At 44.3% G+C, this 14,687-nt stretch overlaps 1 protein-coding gene across 2 annotated transcripts in view; it reads right to left on the reverse strand.

The window, feature by feature from the left end:
• The window catches only part of LOC126251829 (uncharacterized), a 364,384-nt gene that overhangs the window by 103,373 nt on the left and 246,324 nt on the right, over window positions 1-14,687 (reverse strand). Inside the window, exon 9 of one of the 2 annotated variants that reach the window (XM_049952492.1) lies at window positions 12,651-12,941. In XM_049952492.1, the coding sequence (XP_049808449.1) occupies window positions 12,651-12,941 (291 nt within the window). Of the gene's footprint in view, window positions 1-12,650; window positions 12,945-14,687 lie in introns of both variants that reach the window. The other variant, XM_049952491.1, reaches the window with a different exon arrangement.

The following is a 14,687-nucleotide window of genomic DNA, read 5'->3' on the forward strand; positions in this document are numbered from 1 at the left end:
TAGGTGCAAGTCCGACGCTATGAATGCAAGAGCCGGCCGATGTGGCCGAGCGGTTCTAGGTGCTACAGTCTGGAAACGCGTGACCGCTACGGTCGCAGGCTCGTATCCTGCCTCGGGCATGGATGTGTGTGATGTCCTTAGGTTAGTTAGGTTTAGGTAGTTCTAAGTTCTAGGGGATTGATGACCTCAGATGTTAAGTCCCATAGTGCTCAGAGCCATTTGAACCATTTTTTGAATGCAAGAAAGACGTATAGAAATGTTTCCACATATAACGGAGTAGGAATAGGGGGAAGAAAAGGTCAAACAAGTGAGAAAGATATAACGTTGATTCTATTATGCTCTGCCGCGTAAACAATTTGTTCAATATGAGCACCAGAGACGTCTACGAGATGCTGCAACCGTAAAACGACGCGATCAACTATCGCTCGCAGCAGTTCCGGTGAAATACGAACAAAGTGTTTCTGCAAATTGGCCTTCAGATCAGGTAGAGACCGAACGTGTCCCTGGTAAGCGCGTTTTTTTTAGATATCCCTAGGGCCAAGAGTCACATGGATTCATATCAGACGATTTTGCTGGCCATGCATCTGGAAAACCTCTGAAGATAAGACGTTGGTAGGAAGCTCCATTAAGCAGAGCTTTCATTGTGCGAGCGAGATGTGTTGCCCCATCTTACAAGAAAACAGTGGCAGGATTTTCTATTGCAGTGCACAATTTAACACAACACAGAAAGCAACGTTGCACATAAACAGACCACACTCTACCAACGCTGGATGCGTACTGAGTGTAGGAAACTTACGACACAAAAAAAAAAAAGAAAAAAGAAATGGTTCAAGTGGCCCTGAGCACTATGGGACGTAACTGCTGTGGTCATCAGTCCCCTAGAACTTAGAACTACTTAAACCTAACTAACCTAAGGACATCACACACATCCATGCCCGAGGCAGGATTCGAAGCTGCGACCGTAGCGGTCGCGCGGTTCCAGAATGTAGCGCCTAGAACCGTTCGGCCGGTCCGGCAGGCTACGACACAAAGATGGCGGCTGTGGCCCACCACCGTGATAGACCAAAACGTCTGTCACTTTCTGGATAGCCCTCGTATTTAGTGCATCACTTTTGACCTACTCTCTTGGTATATTATACTGAGCTACATTTAGTTATTGTAAATTTGAACAGTTCAGAATCAACATAAAAAATCCGTTTGGAATGAAAAGAGTTTACAGCTTAACAGAGAAAACATGTATAGAACAAAGAGGGAAACTACTAAGTAAATCAAAAGAAAGGGAGTACAATAATTCCTAATCAACATATCCAAGTGTTTTCCTACCACCGATTTACTGTGGTTTTGAAACCTCCCTGTTCTTATCTATTCACAGACAATTGACTGCAGAAGTCCTCAGAAACAACAGGTGTTGCACAGTTAACTAAGATACACTTGATAATATGGTCTTCTCTCAAATATTAATCCAGACGTTTTAAATATAGCTTTTTTAATGTTACATCCTGCCATGAGGTCGCAATCATGTTGTGTTCCTCTGATGCTGTCGTCGTGTGACTGTATTCGCCAGTCGCTTGTGTAAGTGTGACGTCCGTGGTGATCGGCGAGGTGCAGCAGCAGCTATTCTGGCATCATAGTCACTTGCAGTGGCACTTCACACATAATTAGGAAGCATTACAGACCAACTGACGTATTCCGTGTTCAACTCTAGGGTGGCGGACGAAATGTGTTACCAATTGTTTCTTTCACAGTTTACGACGCGCATTAGACATCCCGCTGGGATCTCTACAGCTGTACCAGCAGAGCTTGGAAAAACAAATGAGTTACGAAATGACGTATAATTCACGATACTGCCGCCAGGAGACTAGTACGCAGCAATGGCTGACAATGGAAGACTGACGACACAGCAACGATCGACACTTGTGTTACTTTTTCATGAAACGAAAAGCCTTGTTGTGACTCAGAGCCGTTTTCGGCAACAGTTTAACACACGATGGGTCCCTTGCAAGAAGACCATCCACAGGTTGTATGACAAATTTGTACAGGAAGGAACAGTATTGGAAGCGAAGCGACCTCGGCCTAAGTCTGTTTGTTCGTTGGAGAATATTGAAGCGGTACGAGTTGCTGTACAGAGAAGTCCCGGGAAATCGTGTAGAAAGGCAGCAGTGCAACTGGGAATATCCAGACGCTCCGTTCAACGCATTCGTAAAAGTGACCTCCATATGTACCCATACAAGATGACCTGTGCACAGACGCTCACTGAAGAACAAAAGCAGCATAGACTACTGTTTGCTCAGTGGGCGGAGGATAGGGAAGAAACTCTCAACAACGTTTGGTTTTCAGACGAGGCGCATTTTCATTTAGACGGTGTGGTTAACAAACAAAATGTACGCTTTTGGGCCACTGAAAACCCACAAGTGCTTTATGAACGACAACATTATGCTCCGAGGATTACAGCGTGGGCAGCAATTTCCTGTCACGGACTTATTGGACCCTTTTTCTTTGAAGAAACTGTGAACAGCGAGCGTTATTTGAGCATACTTCGCAATAGCTTCATTCCACAGCTTCTTGCTACTGCCTTGCCTTTCAACACGCAGTGGTTCATGCAAGATGGAGCAAGGCCACATACTGCAAACAATGTGCTGGAGTTTTTACTCGAGCATTTCGACATGCGGATCATTTCACTCAGGTTTCCAGGTCGCTTCAATGACGGACAAAATTGGCCCCCCAATAGTCCAGGCCTCAATCTATGTGACTTTTTTCTTTGGTAGTACCTAAAGGAAAAAAATTTCCCGAAGCGTCCACGTGATTTAATGGAGCTCAGGAGACTTATTGTTCAAGCTTGCAGTGAAATTACGGAAGACATGTGCCGTAGGGTAATCACTAACTTCATTGTTCGTTTGAAGGAAGTTAGAAAACGAAATGGTGGACATATTGGGCATGTGCTGAGTTTGAACAAATCTCCATGGACGGCTCTTCATTGTAATATATGTTCCTTTCAGATTGTATTGACAATAAAGTTTATATTCAGAAACAAAATGGTAACACATTTCGTGCGCCACCCTGTAGTTCAAAGTTTTCTACGCTAAATTGAGTTTCTAATGAACAGTTCAGATTCACGAAGTTTTCTCGTAGACTGGTGTTCCGTATGAGTCGTGCTGTGTTTGGTGAGTGACTGTGTGCTCGTAAGTGTTGCGTTTCCCCCATTCAGATGTTCCTCTACGTCGCCTTTTAGCTCTAAGTAAATGACACTACTGCCCATTAAAACTGCAACAGCCCGAAGACGGCACGCAAACGTCAAAATGGATTGCTTGGATATTCAAATGATTAATATTTCTGAGCAACCGCACAAAGCAGGTAGGAGTAACACCTTCTGCATTCTGTATATCAAGAAAGGTTATCTAGCGTGTTTTTCATTCACAAATCGCATCTGTTTGTTTCTTGTTTGTAAGAACATAGTGCTATCCCTCGTGCAGGAAGGAGGAAAGGCTACCAGAACGTGTCGAAATTCGACAGCGGCAGAATCGTGGGGTGTGGAGACTGCGGTTTACCGGTCCGTTACATCGCCGCTAGTCTTGCGAATACGGAAACGACGAGTTATGAAGGGCCATACTCAACGCCGTGCAGCATCTTAACGGCCCCAAGCGACTAACGCCCGAGAGAATAGACACATTGTTCGCTTGGCACGAAGGATTGTACAGCCACGTCATATACAGTGCGTCCGTAATTAAAGTTCCAGTTTCAAAACGCTAATCCTCATACTGACGTCAAATTTGAACGGGATATTACTGACGCAGGGAGAAACGACTTGGAAAAAAAGACAGAGAGAGAGAGAGAAAAAATTACCAATACCGACAGATGGAGGTGAAGCGTCTTAACGTAAATGGGGTAGGCTACAAACGACAGATAAATCGCAATACAACGGCTATCATATGAGCTGCATACTACACGGTTCGTGTGCATGACCGATTTTTAATCATCCTGAGACCAAAACCCGCATAAAAAGCAAAATTACATAGGTTTCTAATTGTAGTGAGATAGGCGCAAGATAAGCGCAATACGAGGTGCGGCTAGAAAAAAACCGGACTGACGCCGGAAAAACATTTATTTACAATTATTTACAATTTCATATTATCTCCTTCAATGTAATCTCCTCCTCGGTCTCTACACCGCTCCATACGAATTTTCCACTGTTCATAGCAATGCTGCAGATCATTTTCGGTAAGTCCATACATTACTTCCGTCGCTTTTTCTTTTACTGCTTCAACAGTCTCAAATCTAGTTCCTTTCAAAGCTGACTTGACTTTAGGGAAAAGAAAAAAGTCACAGGGGGCCAAATCAGGTGAGTAGGGTGGATGATCTAAGATGGGAATGTTGTGTTTTGCCAAAAACGTCTTCACTGACAACGCACTGTGAGCTGGGGCATTGTCTTGGTGAAGGATCCATGACTTTTTTCTCCACAAATCGTTCCGTTTTCTCCGTACTCGCTCACGTAGGGTAGCCAGGACGCTAATGTAGTAATGCTGATTCACTGTTTGTCCCTCTGGTACCCAATCAATGTGCACAATCCCTTTGATGTCAAAAAAAAAAAAACAATCATCATTGCCTTGAATTTCGATTTTGACATTCGTGCTCTTTTTTGTCGTGGAGAACCAGGAGTTTTCCAATGCATCGATTGGCGTTTAGTTTCGGGATCGTAAGTAAAAAACCACGATTCATCGCAAGTAATAACATTTTGTAAGAAGGTGGGATCACTTTCAGTGTTTTCCAGGATGTCAGAACAAATCATTCTTCGGCGTTCCTTCTGTTCAATTGTGAGACACTTTGGAACCATTTTTGAACACACTTTGTTCATGTTGAAACTTTCATGAAGAATCTGCCTAACACTTTCCTTGTCAACTCCTGTTAACTCAGACACTGCTCTGATTGTTAAACGGCGATCTTGTCGAACAAGTTTACCGATTTTTTCAATGTTTGCATCAGTTTTTGCTGACAATGGTCTGCCAGTGCGTGTCATCACCGGTGTCTTCGCGGCCATCTTTAAATCGTTTAAACCACTCAAACACTTGTGTTCGCGATAAACAATCATCGCCGTACACTTGTTGTAACATTACAAACGTTTCACTTGCAGATTTTCCTAGTTTGAAACAAAATTTGATGTTAACACGCTGTTCTTTCTGTACACTCAACATTTTCCGACGCACAGACAAAACGTCAACTACTTAAAACAGACGCCACGGGCAGACTGAGTGCAGGAGGCAGATGAAACTCGAGCAGTAGGCGGAGCGAGAGTCACGTGACAGGCCACGCGACTTTCAGCCTTATTGCATTCGTTTTATTGTTTCACCAGTACTAGTCCGGTTTTTTTCTAGCCACACCTCGTACAGTGCGTCCGTAATTAAAGTTCCAGTTTCAAAACGCTAATCCTCATACTGACGTCAAATTTGAACGGGATATTACTGACGCAGGGAGAAACGACGTGGAAAAAAAAGACAGAGAGAGAGAGAAAAATTACCAATACCGACAGATGGAGGTGAAGCGTCTTAACGTAAATGGGGTAGGCTACAAACGACACATAAATCGCAATACAACGGCTATCATATGAGCTGCATATTACACGGTTCGTGTGCATGACCGATTTTTAATCATCCTGAGACCGAAACCCGCATAAAAAGCAAAATTACATAGGTTTCTAATTGTAGTGAGATAGGCGCAAGATAAGCGCAATATGCTGTCCACCGTTTTGTGCCCCAAGTTGAAATCGAGAAACAGTGTGTTCCACAACAGATCACAGTGTCTCAGGGGCCGCGTTGCGCAATACGTGCCATCAGTTCAACTACTTTCCTAGTTGGAGGATGGAACAAAACTTCTTTCAGATAAACCCACAGTCAGAAGCCACATGGATTGAGATCAAGTGATCTGGACGGCCAGCCTGTAGGAAAATGATGACTACCGTTTCCAAAATGCTTCTGAAGCAGCAGCTTCACTGGCTGTGCAATATGTAGAGGAGCGTCATCTTTCTATAAATGATTCTGATTACACATCCACGCTGTTAAAGGGCTGGAATGAAGTTGGTTCGCAGAAGGCTCTCATAGTGTTTACCAGTGACGGGAAAGATAACAGGACCCGCAGGACTCATCTCCTCGAAAAAAATATGGTCCTACGATAAACGATGCAGTCAACGTGCGCCACACAATCACCTTTGCAGAATGGATGGTATCGGTTGAAGTGCGTGCTGATTTTCCGTTGGCCACATTCTGTAATTTTACGTATTGACAGGTCCTTGGAGATGGAAACGGACTTAGTTTGTCAACAAAATGTTGCATGGGCATTCATTGACCGCTTTCATGCAAGCAAGATATCCCAGGAGCGAACGTTTGTCTTTCTGGCAGGTCCGCAGGAAGCAATTCCTGGACAAGGGTGATTTTGTATGAATAATAATGGAACATGTTTCGTAGGACTTTATGCACCATATTCGCAAGCATGTCCAACGTGCGGCCAGTTGTCCGCGCACAGCTCAATCCCTCCTGCAATGCTGTGGCCACATCTTCGACAGACATCAGATCAACTGCTTTCCTCCCTCCGCCATACTGTATTTCAAAAGAACGTGTCTTTCCGAATTTCGTAATCTTTTTCTCCACACCCTTAGCAGACATCAGACCAATGCCTTTTTCACACCCGTCAGGAACATTTGCAGATCTACTGATTTCACAAGAGCCCGCACACATTCGACGATTCTGTCGGTTTTTCAAGTTGAAAGTCTCCGTGAGCGATGATCATCTTCAACGTGTTCTCGGTCTTCCAAAAATGATTTGTGCCAGCTGAAAGCTTGTGCTCTTGTTAAGGAATGTTCTCCATAGGCCTGTTTCAACTTTTGAAGGGTCACAATCGTGGATTCCCTAAGTTCAATCACTGGACTCGCATTCGGGAGGACGACGGTTCAATCCCGCGTCCGGCCATCCTGATTTAGGTTTTCCGTGATTTCCCTAAATCGCTCCAGGTAAATGCCGGGATGGTTCCTTTCAAAGGGCACGGCCGACTTCCTTCCCCATCCTTCCCTAGTCCGATGAGACCGATGACCTCGCTGTCTGGTCTCCTTCCCCACAACAACCAACCAACCTAAGTTCAACACAAAATCTGATGGCATAACGTTGTTCTGAATTCCGCTCTTCCATTTTCGTAACGCTCAAGAAAACACTACTTCACTGATGACGCTCTCAAAAATCACGTGATGGCTGTCTGGAGGTGAAACTCGGACTGAGCATATGGAAGCGATGAACACACTGGTCTATACAGGTACGACAACACAATGTTGCCAGATCGCTCGCAGTGTTGTCGGACTTATTACTTTTCTCATACACCTCGTAACTTTATACAGCCACAGTAATTTGCCGAATACTCACAACTGTCTTGAAATATTAAAGCATCACTTGATGTTTTCCTTTACAAAACTCTTCTCGTGACGTACAAATGACAGTGTATTTCTATGACGTGAGGCACTCTAGTGTCTTAACTAGCCGATGTTTTCCTCTTGATCGGAGGTCAACTAGGCAGAGTCTTCATGCCTTCTTTGGACGATACTACACAGCCAGTATCTATTACACCACTGGCCATTAAAATTGCTACACCACGAAGATGACGTGCTACAGACGTGAAATTTAACCGACAGGAAGATGATGCTGTGGTATGCAAATGATTAGCTTTTCAGAGCATTCCCAGAAGGCTGGCGCCGGTGGCGACACCTACAACGTGCTGACTTGAGGAAAGTTTCCAACCGATTTCTCATACACAAACAGCAGTTGACCGGCGTTGCCTGGTGAAACGTTGGTGTGATGTCTCGTATAAGGAGGAGAAATGCGTACCATCACGTTCCCAACTTTGATAAAGGTCTGATTGTAGCCTATCGCGATTGCGGTTTATCGTATCGCGACATTGCTGCTCGCGTTGGACGAGATCCAATGACTGTTAGCAGAATATGAATCGGTGGGTTCAGGAGGGTAATACGGAACGCCGTGCTGGATCCCAACGGGCTCGTATCACTAGCAGTCGAGATGACAGGCATCTTATCCGCATGGCCATAACGGATCGTGCACCAACGTCTCGATCCCTGAGCCAACAGATGGGGACGTTTGCAAGACAAAAACCATCTGCACGAATAGTTCGACGACGTTTGCAGCAGCATGGACTATCAGCTCGGAGACCATGGCTGCGGTTACCCTTGACGCTGCATCACAGACAGGAGCGCCTGCGATGGTGTACTCAACGACGAACCTGGGTGCACGAATGGCAAAACGTGATTTTTTCGGATGAATCCAGGTTCTGTTTACAGCATCATGATGGTCGCATCCGTGTTTGCCGATATCGCGTTGAACGCACATTGGAAGTGTGTATTCGTCATCGCCATACTGGCGTATCATTCGGCGTGATGGTATGGGCTGCCATTGGTTACACGTCTCGGTCACCTCTTGTTCGCATTGATGGCACTTTGAACAGTGGACGTCACATTTCAGATGTGTTACGCCCCGTGGCTCTACCCTTCATTCGATTACTGCGAAACCCTACATTTCAGCAGAATAATGCACAACCGCATGTTGCAGGTCCTGTACGGGCCTTTCTGGATACAGAAAATGTTCGACTGCTGCCCTGGCCAGCACATTCTCCAGATCTCTCACCAACTGAAATCTGGTCAATGGTGGCCGAGCAACTGGCTCGTCACAATACGCCAGTCACTACTCTTGATGAACTGTGGTATCATGTTGAAGCTGCATGGGCAGCTGTACCTGTACACGCCATCCAAGCTCTGTTTGACTCAATGCCCAGGCCTATCAACGACGTTATTACGGCCAGAGGTGATTGTTCTGGGTACTGATTTCTTAGGATCTATGCACCCAAATTGCGTGAAAATGTAATCACATGTCAGTTCTAGTATAATATATTTGTCCAATGATTGCCCGTTTATCATCTGCATTTCTTCTTGGTGTAGCAATTTTAATGGCCAGTAGTGTACATTTATGAATTATCTAGATTCTCTGATGAACAAGTAACAAGCCTACTGGGGTGGTTCCAAACACATGAGTAAGCGATATGTTCGATAAAATTCCTTTCCCCTTAGAGGTACAATCCTAGCTACAGTTAATTACGTTCCCTAACCTGCGTTTCTCTCACATCTCCCCTTGAATACCAATTACATAATTTTATGACTCTCAATGGTTTGTTCTGTGGACTCCATTCTCTCGCGCGTTACAGCATACCGCAAGCTTTCTCTTCTAGAGCAGCCCTGGAGTCCCTTAAACCAACGCTACGATATTATCTCCCTCTGAAACGAATGTTTGTGTATTTTTGCCCTGTTCCAAAATTCGGAGGATGAGTTCAATTACTAGAGACAGAAAGATTGGACCACAGACTGACCCTTGAGTGCATACGCCCTTGTCAAGCACCGATTGAAGTAGCGCAGTGGTTAGGACCCTGACCTAGCATTTTCGAAGTAGTGTAACTAAATCTCCATCTGGTAATCCAGGTACAGATTTTCCATTGTCTTTCTAAATCACTAAAATGGATGGTTCTTTCAGAAAGACCAGATCTGATTTTTTGCGCCATTCTTGTACAATGCATATTCGTGTACCACTTTTACGGACTTATATACGATGCTAAATGATTCCTCACCAGCTGTCAGCCATTGCAGAAAAAAACTAGAGGTTAATACCCAGTCGACGACGAAGTCATTGTGATTGGACTAAACAAGGACGGCGCAGAAATCCGTTCGTGGCCTTTTCGAATGAATCGGCCCGTAAATCACCTGACGTGAAATTTAAGGAAACCACGGAAAATTTAAATTAATATAACGTGATGGGGATTTGAACCTCACTTCTCTCTAATACGAATCCAGTAAGTTAATGACTTCGTCGCCTTGCTCAGTGCAGCTCAGAATAAGAAGTCTCGTGCCCAAATATAACATTTAGCTATCCAATATACATATGTACTGTTCACACGATCACTTTAGTTTTCCTTTGGTTTATGTACAGATTACAGCCATCACCTAGCATACGTTCTATTTCATTAAGTACACAAGTAAATTTTTCTTAATTATAGACGACCATGATATCTTATTAGCGACTAGTATGATGCTATTTTCTGTGACAACCAATCCCAACGTCGAAAAAGTGCTTCAATTTCCTCAGTGGCTCACCAGTTTATAACTTAAACAGCAGTGATAACAATGAGCAACTCTGCCTTAACCTATCTTGAGTTTGACCTATTGCACCAGTCCGTTACAGAAGCACTCATATTTAAGTATTATTTAAATAATGAAAAACTGCACCAGTTATTTATTTTTTCACGCTTAGCACAAAGTATTTCGAAAATTTATTCTGATTTTCAAACACATTTCTTTACATGAATACTTTGGTGATGTTTGCATGTGTGATTCCCTCTCTTTCTTTCATTATAGATGTCTTTTTGAGGTTATACTGCAATCGGAAACTCGGACAAAGTAAACCCTGGAGTGTTTTTATATGCTAATGTTAGAAATAGTGTTTTTGTTTATCTACTTACAGGTATTGTGCCTCCTCCATTACACAGAATGTCACACATGCACGTCAATCATCACTTACATTGTCTGGTTTAGTAATCAAAACAAGCTACAAAGATATTACAACACTATGGTTTCACAAAGAGTTTATACACTGTCAGAAATGTTACATTGTACACATAAAGCTGTCAACTATAAAATTTATTTCTGCTACAATTGACTACTGAATTATCGATTGAGAAACGTAAACAGTTATGAAAGTTTCAGCAGTTATCATATTCACTGTGTAGTTTGACACTGAGAACTGCACATGCAAACATCACCAAAATTATTCATGTAAACAAATGCAGCTGAAAATTAGAGTAAATTCTGGAAACGCGTTGTGCTAAGCATAAAAAATAAGTAATTGGTGCAGTTTTTCATTACTTAAATCATGAATGACAATGCTGCAGGCTTTTCTAAAACAATGGCCGGCCGGGGTGGCCGAGCGGTTCTAGGCGCTACAGTCTGGAACCGCGCGACCGCTACGGTCGCAGATTCGAATCCTGCCTGGGGCATGGATGTGTGCGATGTCCTTAGGTTGGTTAGGTTTGAGTAGTTCTTAGTTCTAGGGGACTAATGACCTCAGAAGTTAAGTCCCATAGTGCTCAGAGCCATTTTTTCTAAAATAATGAATACGATGAACGAAATTACGCTACATTTTAGTAACTTCGGTTGACATCACAACGCCTAAAACTGAAAGGCATTTTATTTCACCTTTTCACAAGCCTACTCAAAATCTATGAATACAATGAGTGTTTCCTTCCAGTGGACGGTGGAAAGAAAGAATTTCAGGGATAGACTTAAATAGGAATACATCGTCCGTCCAGAAAGTCACGACACTGATTTTAGTCCTGTAATATAAGCGACGTCAGCGCGATAAGTACGGTGGCTGCTACAACTAACAACTGTAAGCAACAGATGTGCATTCGACCATAAAATTGTGCGCAGGCTGTGTGTGTTAAGTAGTGGACGTGTGGCCGTAGTGTGTCAACAATGATGTGCCACAAATCTCAATAACGCAACACCTCTAAATCAAGTGTTCAAGACACTCTCCAGAACGTTTTGAAGCAGAGAAAAGTGTGTACAAAGTTTGTTCCGCACATCACGTCTCTTGAAAAGAAACAACGACACATGGACGCTTGCCGTGAATTGATTGAAATGCAAAATGCGAACAGTTTTTTTCTGGAAAAGATGACAAGGCTCGGCGTCATCAACACGAACCAACCACAAAACTACAAAGAGCGGACTGGGTCTCTGATGGGTCGCAAAGACTACAGGAGGCGCGGAAGTGTCGTACGAATTGAAGATCACAGAGCTCTTTTCTGGAAGTTTCAGTTAGTTCTATCAACATTCTATGCGTCATACTCAAGTGGAGGGGGGGGGGGGGTAGGGTGTGGAGTGGGAGGAGGTGGGAGGGAGGCTATGTAGGACTCCTGAAGCATTAAAACCACTATTTTAATTTTTCTCTGTTTTTTTTATTAATCCAGTCTAGAAATTATTTTGGACTGAGGGGGTAAATAAGGCAGGTTGCTGATGATGTAGGATGGAGCCGATGAAATGGATGTATGGCAAGTGACATGACTGGAGAACTACGGCAAACCAACTTTAAGATGAATGATACTGCTTAAAAATCGCGGACTAAATAAATAGTACAGGTCATAAGATGGAGCCTTATGGGAAGTCGCATGTAAGACATACAGCTGGTATGGATATCTTGTGTGCACCAGGAATGGAGAACTGCATCGGAGCAACCTTAGGATAAATTATTAATAGTTATAACAAGCCATTACTTCAGAGAAAAAATATATGGGTGCTAAGATGGAACCTTGTGGGACATGTCACATCTGATGAAGACATACAGCTGAAATGAATAACTGGGAAGTGACAGGTCTGGAAAACTGCATCGAGCCAGTCTTAGCGTAGTGACTGATACTGATGGAAGATCACTAATTTATAGAAGAAAAAGTACAGACGCTAAGATGGAACCTTGTGGGGCATCTAGTGTAAGACAAATAGCACACAGGGTTTCAGTGGCAGGTGTATCGCCACTTTGCCCAAGTATCTCTGGCTACGGGTGCGAACTCACGTGCAGCTCCTGGAGCTTGCGCAGACAGAGCGCGATGTCGGCCTGGCTGACCAGGAAGAACTTGGCGACGTCCCAGGCGGAGGCGAGGCGGCGCGCGTTGGCGAGCGCCCAGAGGCGCGTCGTGTGCACCGAGTGGTCCAGGCGGTGCAGCACGGGGATCTGCTCCACCAGCGGCAGCTCCTCGACGGGCGCGCCCATCGCCCACTCGGCGCTGCTCTCGCACTCGTTGCTCAGCGCCACCAGCCCGTGCAGCATGTCCGAGTACATCTGGCCCGTGTGCGTGCCCTGTGGCTGCTGAAAATAAGGGAACGTCCGTAAAAACACAACGGACACTAGCTGTATGTAAACCAGGTGACATAGCGTAATGTGCAGCACGCCAGCGTGTGGGACAGGGAGGTGAGCCAAATCGAGATAGCATCTGTGCACTGGATTATGAACCATTCGTCTGGTTCACCGACACGCCAGATTGTGGGTTTTAGGCCATTTTCCACTGTAGTTTCGTCAAATGTTGGGATGTTTCCCAGTCACCACGTCAGAAAAATACGAGGCTTGTTTTTTAAGTAAGGGCCGTTCGCGCGTATAGTCCCGTTGTACGCGCGGACGCCGCAACAAGCCACCGCGCCACTTGCCGGCATCCTTCCCGTTCACACTGATGCAAGTTGCAGCTCTGTAGCTGACGTGTACGCATCGCTGTGCTACTTTATAATGTTTACGATTACTGAATTGCCCGCCGCGTGTGAGTTACGGTCAATGATACGTTTTTTGACCGCGAGAAGCCTATCAGCTGCAGAAATTCATCGTCAGTTAACAGAAGTTTATGGTTTGAATGCAATGAGTGAAGGTAAAGTGCGTCAATGGGTTAGAGAGTTTAAAAATGGCCGTCAAAACGTCCGTGACGAAGAACGCTCAGGCCGGCCCTCTGTGATCACTGATGATTTGGTGGCTGCAGTCGAAACTAAGATTCGTGAGGACAGAAGATTCACAATTTCCACTCTTTCTTTGGAATTTCCACAAGTTTCAAGATCGGTTTTGTACAAAATTGTGTCTGAAAACCTAAACTTTAAGAAACTGTGTTCCCGGTGGGTACCCAGACTCCTCACAGAGGACCACAAAGGGAAGAGATTTGCCACTTCATTGGACTTTTTGATTCGTTACGAGGAAACAGGGGATGACATGTTGAGTCAAATTGTCACTGGAGATGAAACATGGGTATCCCATATGACTCCCGAAAGCAAGCGACAATCGATGGAATGGCGACACACAATCTCACCCGTCAAGGTCAAAGCCAAACAGACGCTGTCAAAGCTCAAGATTATGGCAACTGTGTTCTGGGACCGGCGCGGTGTTTTGCTAGTGGACTTTAAGCCACGAGGAACGACAATCAACTCAGATGCCGACTGTGCAACTCTAAAGAAGCTCCGCAGAGCAATTCAAAACAAAAGGCGCGGCATGCTGACAAAAGGAGTTTTGCTCCTGCACGATAACGCTAGGCCTCACACCTCTCAAAAGACTCGGGATTTGATTGATTCTTTTGGCTAGGAAGTTTTGGACCATGCACCATACAGCCCCGACCTTGCTCCTAGCGATTTTCACCTTTTCCGGTACCTGAAACACCATCTTGGCGGGCAGCGCTTCAATGACGACGATGAACTCTTGGCTGTCGGAGCAGGCGGCCGAATTCTTTGAAGAAGGAATTAAAAACTTAGTTGTACGGTATGACAAGTGCTTAAATAAACAAGGCAACTATGCAGAAAAATAGGTAAAAGTGTGTAGAATCAGAAAATAAAAGTTTTTTTACAAAAGTATTTGTATCTTTTTTTAAAAATAAAAACGGCCCTTACTTAAAAAACAACCGTCGTACGTTGCACAAATAATCAAGCACTCGTAGACACCACTTGCAGGGGACATAGCGACCATTCTAGTTAATATCCAGAAAAATAACCACAGATGGCGTATTATTTGCTTTATTTACTAATTTAACGACACAAGCATCTTTATCTGTTCACTGCCCTGGTGGCAACACAGAGGACTGAAGCA

The sequence above is a fragment of the Schistocerca nitens genome, chromosome 4, assembly GCF_023898315.1.
Source record: "Schistocerca nitens isolate TAMUIC-IGC-003100 chromosome 4, iqSchNite1.1, whole genome shotgun sequence".
NCBI classification, from domain to species: domain Eukaryota; kingdom Metazoa; phylum Arthropoda; class Insecta; order Orthoptera; family Acrididae; genus Schistocerca; species Schistocerca nitens.